The sequence below is a fragment of the Monodon monoceros genome, unplaced genomic scaffold (genome assembly GCF_005190385.1).
Source record: "Monodon monoceros isolate NGI ecotype Baffin Bay Population unplaced genomic scaffold, NGI_Narwhal_1 Super_Scaffold_18, whole genome shotgun sequence".
NCBI classification, from domain to species: Eukaryota; Metazoa; Chordata; class Mammalia; order Artiodactyla; family Monodontidae; genus Monodon; species Monodon monoceros.
In genome coordinates this window covers 14,294,638-14,307,210 of record NW_021703774.1, presented here as the reverse complement: position 1 = coordinate 14,307,210, position 12,573 = coordinate 14,294,638, and the positions used below count along the sequence as shown (strand labels likewise).

The following is a 12,573-nucleotide window of genomic DNA, read 5'->3' as shown; positions in this document are numbered from 1 at the left end:
TAGAAAATCCTGAAGATGCCACCAAAAAACTATTAGAACTAGTAAACGACTTCAATAAAGTTGCATGATACAAAATCAGTATATAAAATGCAGTTGCGTTTTTGTACACTAAGAATGTATATGCTCTTTGCTCACTGTAATCTATACCCAGCACCCAGAGTGATATTCACGAAATCTGTATCTGACTGCTCTGTTCAAAATCTCGTGGCTTCCTAAGAAGGTTATCTCAGATTAAAACCCAAAATCCATACAAAGACTTAAAAGGCTCATGTGATCAGGTCCCTTATTAATTGTCTGATGTCATCTCTTCTTTCTGCCTCTGCTCCAGCCTCACTGGCCTCCTTGCCATGTCCATTCTGGGGATGTTCCTCCTTTCAAGTCTTTGCTATCCTTGTTTCCTCTCCTGGAATGGTCCTTTGCTTAAAATCCCCACAACTTTTACCCTCACTCCTTCCAAGTCTTTGCCAAAAATATCATCTTGCTGCTGTGGCCTCCACTGTTTCTTGCCTTTCTTTTTCTTTCAGTTTTATTGACATATACTTGATATACAGTACTTCATGAGTTTAAGGTATACAGCATAATGGCTTGACTTACATGTATTGCAAAATGATTATGACAATAAATTTAGTTAACACCGCTGACTCTTGCCTTTAAAATTACTGAGCACTCCTGATTCTTCTCTGTCTGTTCTTTTTTTTCTGTGGCACTTTTCATATTTTATAGCAGGAACAGCCTTAAACCCTGGTCAACATTCAATTTAAAGCCATTTTTTTTATTGGCGTATAAAGGCTTTACAATGTTGTGTTGGTTTCTGCTGTACATTGAAGTGAATCAGCTATATGTATACATATATCCCCTCCCTCTTGGACCTCCCTCCCACCCCACCCCCATCCCACCCATCCCCTATCCCACCCATGTAGGTTGTCACAGAGCACCGAGCTGAGCTTCCTGTGCTTTATAGTGGTTCCCACTGGCTATCTATTTTACACATGGTAGTGTATATATGTCAGTCCTAATCTCCGATTCATCCCACCCTCCCCTTCCCCCCCACGTCCACATGTCCGTTCTCTATGTCTGCATCTCTATTCCTGCCCTGGAAGTAGGTTCATCTGTACCATTTTTCTAGATTCCACATATATGCATTAATATATGATATTTGTTTTTCTCTTTCTGGCTTACTTCACTCTGTATCTCCGAAAATGCAACAACTTGCTCACCCATAAGTAGTCTGGGGTAAACCCTAACTATGAATGGAGAACTTGACAAGATTTGGTATTTTCTACTTCAATCCTGGGTCACCAGTCATACCGGCTCTCTCTAGCAACATGACCCTTCTAAGCATGCTCACTTCCTCATCCTGGTCTCCCCCAGTCCTGACTGTCATATACATGGATGCTTCCCAATCTATGGAGGAGCTTATTTTGTCAGAGTAGAATCCCGGCACAGACAGTAATCCTGGAACTAATACAGGAAGATACTCCCATTCTGGGTGAGTTTAGGAGTAGATATTCTGCGTGAGTTTAGGAGTTCCTTGATTAAGGTCACCTTCAAAGCATGGAGGCTGTAGTGTAAAAGAGAATGGGGCATTCTATGATAAGGAGATACTTGATATGGTGATACTATGATGATGTGTTCTGACCCCACCAGCTCAAGATAACTAAGGACTCCCAGATACGCAAGTCTGCCCCACATACAGGTAAGGCTCAGGGCACCTTTGAACGCTACGACTTCTTCACCACCTGCAAATTAGGTAGCCAGATCTCTGCCTCCACAAGCTAGAATGCAAGAAAGCAAGAAAACTGCCCACCACAAAGAGTTCACTGGCAAAAGAGCATTGTAGCATCCAGTCAGGTTTGCAGCTGACCAAGACACTCTGGTATGGCTGGGAGAGATTCTCATGTAAAATACTCCAAAGTCACTTGGAATCAGCCCCATGGAGTACAATTTCTTGCTGGGGCATGTCCTTTCAGAGAAGATTGTTGTATTCTCATGTTCAAATACTACAGCTTTTCCCTAGTTGCACTGACTTACCCATCTGGGATTCCCCCTTCCTCTAGGCTCTGTGTCCTCCTTGGTTTTGCTCCTGAAACTGGCTTTTGAGTCAAATCCCCAGCTTCCCTTTCTCAGGAATGCAAGGAATTCGGACAAGTGGGAGGGATGAGAGGCTGCGGTCACCAAGTTCCTGAGAATCAGAAGGAGAAGATGACGAAAACAGGGAAATGACAGATATAACATGTTAGCATATTAACACATGATAGTTTTGGCCAAGATTGGACCTGCTAGTAGGACATGTTTTGTGCCTGAAGTTATCCCACAGTAAATAATAGTTTGCTCTCTTTGCGGCATCTGAGGCCACTGTTCTCATGATTTTTAACTTTATAAGTTTCATAGAATGTTTCTCCAAATGAAAGTACCCCAGTTCTGTCTGATTTGTGCACACAGGGTGTAGCTGTTCCTGCCATCTCTCAGAAGTCCCTGGCAAGCCCAAAGTTTTAACACCAACTTCAAAGTGTCCTTATAACTTATCTTCTGACCCCATTGCCTGAGGGTGCCCCCCCTTAACTTGATACCATCAAGTACTTGTAGGATAAAGTTGTGAAGCAAACAAGCCTTAATCAAAGCATTGCAAGTCTCTTCTTGATAATCACCTTTTGTTCTAGAGTAACTATATTTAGTGTAAAAAATGTTTTTGCCTTTCTTCTGATGGCCTACATGTTTAACCAATTGATTATACTTTGCATGAAAATCAAAGTGTTCTCTTCCCAGTTTACTTTTGCTGTCAGTGCAATGCAGTATCTATTTCCCTGAATTAGGCTGCATTTCATTCATCTTTTAAACATGAAATTGTAATGGTTCAAGGTTAATGATCTTTAAAGAAGATGTGTTGCTTACATTGTAACTACCTTATTTCAAAAGTATTCCAGAAAATAATGATTATTTCTAGTAGTATAAAAATGTGACTGATGTTTAAATCTTGGTAAAGTTGACTGAACTTTGCTTAGATTCATTCAACAAACTAATTATTGTGTACCTTTATAAAAGAAGTGTTTGGGGTATTTTAGAATTAAATTAGTAAATTACAGATTAGTTTCTTTTAACGCAAGGGAATATGGTATCCATTAGAGAGGCAGATAGGTATAAAGTACCAGGGAAGTTCAGGGGAGGGAGAGATTATTGCTGGCTCGGGTACTAACCCACTCTCTTGATCAACTATACCTAGCTCAACTATATCTAGATCATCTCATTCATTAATTCTTTCTTCATTTATTCAAACATATATTCAAACCTACAATGCGCCAGACATTGTGCTAGATATTGAGAATGCAAAATGAATATAGCACCATTGCTTCCTTTACAGTGTCCAGTCTGATGGATCAGATAGTCACGGAAACAAATCATTATGACACAGGGTTGTAAGCGCTATGCCAAAAGCATGAGCGAAACCCTGGGAGACAAAGGAGAGGATGATAGCTCCACGCCCAGTGCGTTTGGGAAATCTTAAGAAAGAAATTATCATTTGCACTGAGCCTGGACAACTTGAAGGTCAAATAATATGTAGTTGGTCAGGGGGACAGGAGAAGAAAAAAATTCAACAAAAGGAATTACAAGAGCAAAGTCACTCTTATAAGCTATCTATTTGCATTTCAAAAGCCAGACCTGTTGTCTTCAAATATGTCTCTAAAATAATTTAAATGTCTCATTTATTTTTTAACAGAGCCCTTGAACTAACTCTAAACTCAGAAAAGGATTTACCTGGTCGCAAACAATCAAGAAAACAGTCAAATTTGTTAAAAGAAAAAGTTTGACTGACACTTCTCTATTTACAACTGACCATAGTATGTTTAAAGGACAAAACAGCCTATATTTTATTGCTATTGATTTGTATGTCTATTGATTCTTATTTTAAACTTTAACAGTTCTAAGAAGTAGGAAAGTAGAGAATAAGTGAGATCTCCTGAATCAAAATTATGATGGTAAATACATTCTTGTTTCCTCCACCCCCTAGATTTAGTGGCCTTTACGCCCCACCAGTTTCTACTCAGTGCTTGCACATATGTGGGATGTACAAACAGTTCCGTGGTCATACTGTACACGGCACAGCTGCCACCAGACCATGTGGATCCCCCAATTCTGACCGTCCTGGATTCTAGAACTATATCCGTACAGTAAGTAGAAATGTTGTCACTGTCACACACTGGTTCATGCAAGAATCCCAGTGAGTTCAATCAAGGGAAGGGTTTGTGACATAAAATTAATTTCATTGTGATTAAATGCATAGAGGTGATTAGTTCAGTGGTTCTGGGAACCTTTGATTATCCCTTGCCAACTTAATTTCCATTTTGTCTTTATGCAATCAGGCTGAGCTACACACGTATGCAGATTCTGTGCAAACTTCAATAAGGGAAAAACTGACCACTTACTTACCTTGGGCTTTTTATATGTGAGGCATTATTTGCAATGATTTGGAATTAGAGAGCATAATTATATTTCTTCTTCTTTTTTTTTTTTTTGCGGTACGGCGGGCCTCTCACTGTTGTGGCCTCTCCCGTTGCGGAGCACAGGCTCCGGACGCGCAGGCTCAGCAGCCATGGCTCACGGGGCCCAGCCGCTCCACGGCATGTGGGATCTTCCCGGACCGGGGCACGAACCCGTGTCCCCCGCATCGGCAGGCGGACTCTCAACCACTGCGCCACCAGGGAAGCCCATATTTCTTGGTTTTGATTACAAACTAAGACTATCTTGTTCCCCAGCACTTGAAGTCAGAAAGAAGCTTTCACGTATTGGCACGTTCAGATTATTTTTGATATTACTGATCCATTTCCTAATACATGAGGTACAAGGTATATTGCAGTACTGAATTAAAACTCAGTAGACCTCTCTTCCCACTAGCTAATACTTGTTTACTTTCATCGCTCTTCGTCTCTGTTTTCTCATCGGTAAAAGAGTTTGAACTGAAGAGATTATGATATTCATTTAAGCTGAAAAACACTGTGCTTTATATCCCATTGTTCCAGGTCTATACTCTTCCATTGGCTTTCAGAGCATCCCAAGCTGAGCCCACTTTATTTACCTTAAAAGATTTCCCACTATGATAATTATTTCTCAATTTACCAATTTCTGTCTGTTCCACGACTTGTCCTACTCATTCCCACTGACACTTTGTAACCCTCATCTGGAATATTTTTCCTTCTGCCTACCAATTCCCATCCATCTATCAAGTATACAATTGTATGTATCCAGGCAGTGTGTCACCTCATTCAAGAAGTCTTATTTGAGTACTTCAGCCTTTCCAATCTCAGCTTTTCTTCTATAGTTGCATATTACCTCTATGTTAGATTGCTGCATTTCTCAAGACAATTATGGCTCGAAAATTATGCAATTATCTCTCCCTCTCATTTCTCAGAAGTTCTCAGTACTTTTCCCAATTTTTGTTCTGTGGCTTAAGCTCAAAATCAAGTACTCACTCATACATTTTTGTATTATTAGCTAATTAAAAATATAAAAAACTAGAGAGCAGGTACTGTGTCATATTTTTATACCATTCAGAATAGACATTTAATGACTACTTGGGTTTTTTAAGTGAATCACTTTTGAGCTCTCAGTGTGCTTCTTTACAGTGGCATAAATCCAAGTTCATATGTGTCCTTTAAAAATCCCGTACATTTCAGATTGGACTTGAAGGTATGATGATAATTATGCTATATTTTTTCATTCCCAGGTGGAAACAACCAAGAAAAGTAAACGGAATTCTGGAGCGCTATATACTATATATTTCAAATCACACACATGATTTTACAATTTGGGATGTCATCTATAATAGTACAGAACTTTTTCAGGATCATGTGCTACAGTACCTTTTCCCTGGTAATAAATACTCCATCAAGCTGGGAGTAAGTTCACTTTACTTTTATCAGTTTCTCTGTCCCCATCATTCCCCTTGCTGCTTCCCTTTCTTTTGTCTCATCTTCTCTCCATGCCTCACTTAAAAAAAAAAAATTCTCTTGTATTGCTATTTACACTGAAATCTCACTTCAAATACAAAGTGAAAATTCTGCTGATCTGATACCTACATATTTATTTTATATTATGCAAAACAATAGAATAACCATCTGAATCAGTAGGTTTTTCCAAATCTAATTTGGGATTATCAGAAATTATTTCTTTTTTATTGTTTGTAGAATGTCATAATTGTTGAGGGCTTTTTAGAAAATGCTTGGATTAATAAAGTTATTTCCCCATGGGGCTTGTACTCGTTTGAAAAGCAATGTGCAGTATGAAAATATAGGTCTTATATTTTTAAATGAAGGTTTAAATGACCCCCAAATATTCTTGATTATTATTATATTCTGGTTTACATTACACTTCTGTCTCAAAAGAACAGTCACTTAATAAAACCCTAGAATCAACACAGTTTAGACAGGCGATAGCATTTTTTAATGCAAAACAGCACGTTTACACAAAGGTCTTTTAAAAGACCTTGATATTACTGTGGAATTTATACTCAGTAGTTCCTTTTTTTTTTTTGATGAAATATAATCTTTTTTAAGTTTAATAGCACATCTGAAAATAACTGAATATAAACATGAGATTGTCCCTATTTGTTTTAAACACACTCTTCATTTTATAGTAATACCTATATAAGGATATTTGCTTTGATAAATGCCATAGAAAATATTCTGCTCTTGATTATGAATAAATTTACATTTATGTAGACACTGTGTATGCATTCATTTCACTTAACATGCTCTTGAATGCTCTAAATATTATACCACAAGAAAATAAACTACATTCAACTGTTGCTGTCTGACCTGACACCATCAAACAAGGGCAATCAGACAATGTTAAAAATCGTGTTCAGAACTGGCTTCATGTGCCTAGGTGTTCAGCACGCAGATGGGTTTCTGAATCAGCGATTGGATTACTTAGCTTTATTACCCAAGATATAAGAAGTGTATGAACTTGCTTTTCAAAAGCTAATACAGAAATCCACACTATTTTCAAAACAGTGGTGATATCAAAATAAGAAAAGTCCCTATGGTTTAGAAGCAACTAAAATTAAACAGGAATTGTGTCACTCTTGGTTTTGATTAGAAGGAAGCAAAGGATAGGAGGCAAATTTCTACTTCCAAGGCGATTTCTAGGATATTCTGCGCAGTCAATGAAAATCCACCTGAATCTCCTATGTTTTATAAATCTGTAATACCTTGAAAAATAAATACCACTAGATTGGGAGTCTGCTCTCTTGAGTTTTAATTCAGATTTTGCCACTAACTGAATGACCTAAGACAAATTCACTTAATTGCACTGAGTCTTAGGTTCTTCAAGCCTAAAAGTAAGACTTTGAAGTAAATGATTTTTAATGTCTCTTTGAGCCCTAAAATTCTATGATGCTAAAAAGGTGACCCCAAATAATATTTTGTGAAGTCAAAGGAGACCTGTCAGCCACTGAATGATGTTGGTGCAAGATGTCATAAAGACGTGGAAGTCTTTGTCCCAACTCTTGTTAGGGAAGTAAGTTTGCTCATATTATTTTTGATTTCACTGTATTTGTTAGGGCAGAAAATACACTGATACATCTTCAGGAAGTATTCAACTGAAAGGTTTTTTACTTTAACTCTGTTAACCCATAAATTTAATGAACCAGAACATTTTAGGTTCATCTTGGTTAATTGAGGAACTCGTGTATATTTACAGTTTCAGCATAATAACTGGCTTTCAAGGTCATGAGATTAATAGGTGGAGATCAGGTTCTCAGCCAAGTGGAGTTGCCTCTTAGCATGCTAAGTGCTAAGGAACAAAACATACAGATAACAAAGCATTTAGGCAGGCATTAGAGAAAAATACATGGGCATTCCATATGATTTACTCCAGACTGGAGCAGGTATGTTACTTCATGTGGTTTCGTGTAATTTCCCCTGTTGCCTGCATTAGAAACTCCTAAAGGGTAGAGACTGCATATATCGGCGGAGTTAAACAAGGTGTCTGGAAACTGGAAGCTCACAAACAGTTCTTGAAAGAATGAGTGAATGAGTGAACACTGAGTACATTTATTTCATAAAGAATCTGAGACTTCCGATGTGAATCAAATAACTTGCTGTAAAATGTCAGAGTTAGGGACTGTGTGGTTCAAAATACAAGCTCTTTGTCCTAGAAGAAACAGTATAATATTTTGTTCCACTCAACAAATGGTATTGCAAAGTGTGGTAGCTCCTGGTTAAGATAATAAGCCAGCAATTAAATAAGGAAGCTTGTAAGACAGGTATCGAGATATGTATGGTTTGATAATATTCATATTACTTTGATAGTTTGATAAATTCATATTAAAAATAGTCACATTTGCCTCTTGATGAATGTTAAGTATATTTCCTGGAAAGGTTCTTGGAACTGGTGAGCTTTAAATTTTCTAAAGATCATTTCTAGATAACATGGCCTTGTTCTTTTTCTTCATACTTTAAAGATATGCTGCGTTCTTAACATCGTCAGATGCTACTTATCTGAAAACAACCTCTTAGAAAAGAGAATGCTAGTTTTAGATGTTCTTAATAGTCATGATTTCAAAAATAATTGATACGCTTTTATTAGTTATGCATTTTACTGTACCAAAATTGAATCTCCTATTTGGACTGGTTACTCATCACTTCAGGGTGGTAGTATGACTTCTCAGTTTAAAACAGTATATTTGTAATTGATAAAAGCTATACCCAGAAGCAACTTTAAGAACATTTATTACGTTATTGAAGGAACTAAGATACTCACCCCACTCACCTAGCGCCTCTAAATGCATACAGAAAGAACGTGGGAAAAAAAGAACAAAATAAAATATCTTGCAGGTAATTCTGTTGTTTCAGCAACCCCTTTGTAAATTCGGGTTCATTTCCAAGAAAAATTCTCTCATAAACTCCTTGGACCCTTAAGAGGCTTTTTATCAAGTTGCTAGTTTATGGGTCTTCCATGACACAGCCCAACAAACAGTCCTTCCAAACCAGAGGATGTCTTTATTTATTCCAGAATTCCCCATCCCATAAAATTCTCAAAACGAAGTAAATTTTAATTCATGCTCTGTTTTAAAAAAATACATAGTGAAATGTCACATAGTACCTATAGTATTTCTCTGGGAGAGATGGCGGGGGGAATTCTTAGGCCACAAATAAGAAAAACAGTAGTGACAAAGAGACTATCAGAATTACATCCCAGTGTGGTTTGAGTTTCAGCATAACATGCCACAACATTTTTCCCCTCCTAAGGAAAAAGTCTATGAAATGCCAGTGGATGGATTTATCTGTCTCTAAGGACTGGAAAGTATGCTCCTTTGAGCATTTTCCTTCGATAATTCAGCTGTCTCATACAGCCTCTTTTCCTGCCATGTTTTCTGGTGGACTTTTAGCACGTTGGAAATTTTTTTTTTTTTTAATTCTTCTGTTTTAACGTTCAGGTAGTTATTTCCTGGGCTAATAGCAACATGTCCTAGGGCTTCGAATCAGGAGCTCAATTGATTTCTCCTTATTTGCCAAGATTCTGTTCTCAGGAGGAGTATGGTTTATCTCTTACAGAGATATGCACATGCCACAGCTGAGCATTAGAGGAAACCCGCAGAGGTTAATTAGGTCCCCAATCTTAATGCAGTTTCATGCCCAGGCCACAGTTTAGCCCATCTGAAACTTGCTTACGCTGAGAAATTATCCTGAAGACATGGGTTACTGTCGTCTTCTTACAATAAGAGGTAAAATTGATCTCCGAGTCTACTGACCATTTATTGTTACTTACACTTAGAGCAAAGAATTTTGCAGCAACTTTACAAGTAGTATACTTCAGTATAAGAAAATACCTTTAAAATCAGTCAGCTTTCTTCTATCTTTAGGAAAAAGAATACTAACTGCTTTAAGTATCAAAAGGTCATTCCTTCAGTATCAAACTGGAAAGCTTGGTACAGACCCGAACAAATAGAGAGGGCTTTCGGTGTTTTACTATTAGTCATATCTACCTTCCATGAAAATGAACTGAATAACTGCCTGCCTTTTATATTGTCCTAGGATTTCGCTTCATTTTCTTAATGCTCGTGGTAAAATTTAGTGCTTTTTGAAAGATCTTTACATCTTATTATGTAAATTACAGTTGTAACTTAAAGAGGTACTGAACAGAGCTTTAGCGTAGTTTTCAAATAGCTGCGTTATATAAAGACGTAACTGCTGATATTTACTAGCAGACATAGGCTGGAAGAACTGTGTGCATGTCTCAATTTCCTGGAGAAGTGCTTATCTAATATGTTAGGTAGGGGTGATATTTTCCTCATATACTGAAACATTTATTTGGAATTGTTGGCAGTTTATAATGAAAATGTACACAGAAGTTTCTGAATATCCCTAATATCCATGAATCCATTTCTGGAACTAGTAGTACCTCCCTCCTTTGGGAATTTGGGGGTTCTGTGAGCATTTTAAGTTTGTTGGCCACGTATTGAAGCTCAGTTCCCCCGGCACGTGAGTAAATGACTTGACCCTTAAAGCCAATAAACATTCACTCAACAACTGCTTTGTTGTCAATTTATGAGAAATGTTGTTTTATTCCATTTCACATTGTGTTCTACTTTAAACGTATTGCTCACGCTACAGTAAGTAGAAAGGGATTATACTTTCTTTGCTCTTTTTTCTTCCTAGAAATCATTTGTTTTGTCCTGAAGTAGTCTTCAATCTCTAGTACTTTTCTCATATGGTGTACATAGTTGTCTGTGTGTGTGTGTGTGTGTGTGTGTGTGTGTGCGCGTGTGTTTAATTCATTCTAAGAACCTTTGTGTGAGGATAATTTCATCGTGGCTATTCACACAGTCAATATATGCCCCATCTCTAGGCTCTAACTTAGGATGTATTCATAATCCATACATTCTTTCATTCTGGGTTATTGCTTGATTGTTGGAGCTGGATGTCTCGTGTCCTAAAAAGCAAACAAATTAAATGTCAAACCTCAGCAATGAAACAAATTTATTTGGGGGATGGGAGGTTAAAAAAGAGAGCATTATTTTAAAGGATCTGGAACTCTTTATGGTGAACTCTCTTTCTTCAATGCTCATCTAAACTTTGGGACCCCAAAGTGAAATGTGCTCTTTTTGTCTCTCTGTCCAGGCTTGCACCGGGGGTGGATGCACAGTGAGTAAGGCCAGCCAGGCCCTGACTGAGGAGAGGGCCCCCGAAGGCGTGCCAGCCCCCAAAGTGCACCCGGATTCACCTCACTCCTTTAACATCTCCTGGACTGAGCCTGAATATCCAAATGGTAAGTGAACTCTTTTAGCCTCAAGTTAAAAAGATGATTAGCAAAGGTAAATTAATATTCTAAATGGCAGCTTATATGTGGTGCTTAATTTTTAATGATCATTTTAGCACATAAAATACCTGAGATAGTATCATTGTCTGTAGTTTAGGAGATTGTGGTTTTTAGGTTAACATACAATTTTGGTGGCTCAAAAGTGCTCCCTTTTGATAGTTCTTATGTACTGCATCTTATGGTTTAATATGTTCTGGGAGAGGTGAAGAGAACAAACCAGGATTCCCAAAGAATGGCCTTGTGAGAGTGACATTATATTTTCAATGACTTTTTGTTTTTGACTGTTATTCATTCTTTCTTAGAGAAGTAGGAGATAGAAAGTTCGTGCACATACTGTATTTCAAACTGCTTTTGCTTTAATAAGTTTATCTTAAAAGGGACCATTTGGAACTCTGTATTTTTAATATGTTATTTATAAATAGTTCAGCATGCATACATTAAATATATATTCATTTATTCTTGTTTAACTTGAAATGGACTGTATATATTTCTAAGTGATATGTGTATATATCACATATATATGTGTATATATACACACATATATATATATATATATATATATGTCTTTGAATAGTTTAGAGAGTTAGGTTAGCCAGTTAAAGTTTGCTAAAATAAAACCTTATAAAGAATTTGTAGTAACTTGGGACAGAAATTGCTTTATTCATTTACTGGAAATATCTTTAAGTTCCATATAACATAGTGTCATTTTGCCACACTGGTCAAGCTTACATCACATCAAATTTTGTTCCTCTTTAAGACAAATATCAAGAAGACTTTTAATATCATAGAAACTGTTTTAGGAAACTCATTACTGAAAACTGAAATGGCCTCTTTTAGCATAGCCAGAAAGAGTGAAAGAAGAAGAATTACAATTTTATTAGTTTGTCTTATGTTTACTATGATATTAATTACTCCAGTCATCTCATTTTAATTAAACTTTTGGCAAATGCATGAGATATATTTGAGGTAAGGGAGAGAGATCTAATAATTACAGTGAGTGATTATCTCTGCTATTGAAGTTATCCCTGAACTATTACAAATTTCCTAGTAAAAAGTAAATGGATAGCTATTTGATACTTAAACAGTCAACAATCTTGTCATACTTTGTGCTCCACAAAGAAACCTAGTCTGTAGGTGGCAATGAAAATGCGAATGATTTATTCCAGTCGGATTGCTCTTAACTGCTGTTACATGATTTGTTTAGTAGACATTTCCCTTCATCCTAATCACTAGTTGTGACTATAACTGCCCCCAGAA

General features: G+C 37.1%; 1 protein-coding gene across 1 annotated transcript in view; it reads left to right on the top strand.

Moving 5' to 3' along the window:
* The window catches only part of USH2A (usherin), a 788,115-nt gene that overhangs the window by 379,937 nt on the left and 395,605 nt on the right, over positions 1-12,573 (top strand). The window contains exons 32-34 of the mRNA XM_029229459.1: positions 4,007-4,166; positions 5,720-5,891; positions 11,118-11,265. Of these exons, the coding sequence (XP_029085292.1) occupies positions 4,007-4,166; positions 5,720-5,891; positions 11,118-11,265 (480 nt within the window). The remainder of the gene's footprint in view (positions 1-4,006; positions 4,167-5,719; positions 5,892-11,117; positions 11,266-12,573) is intronic.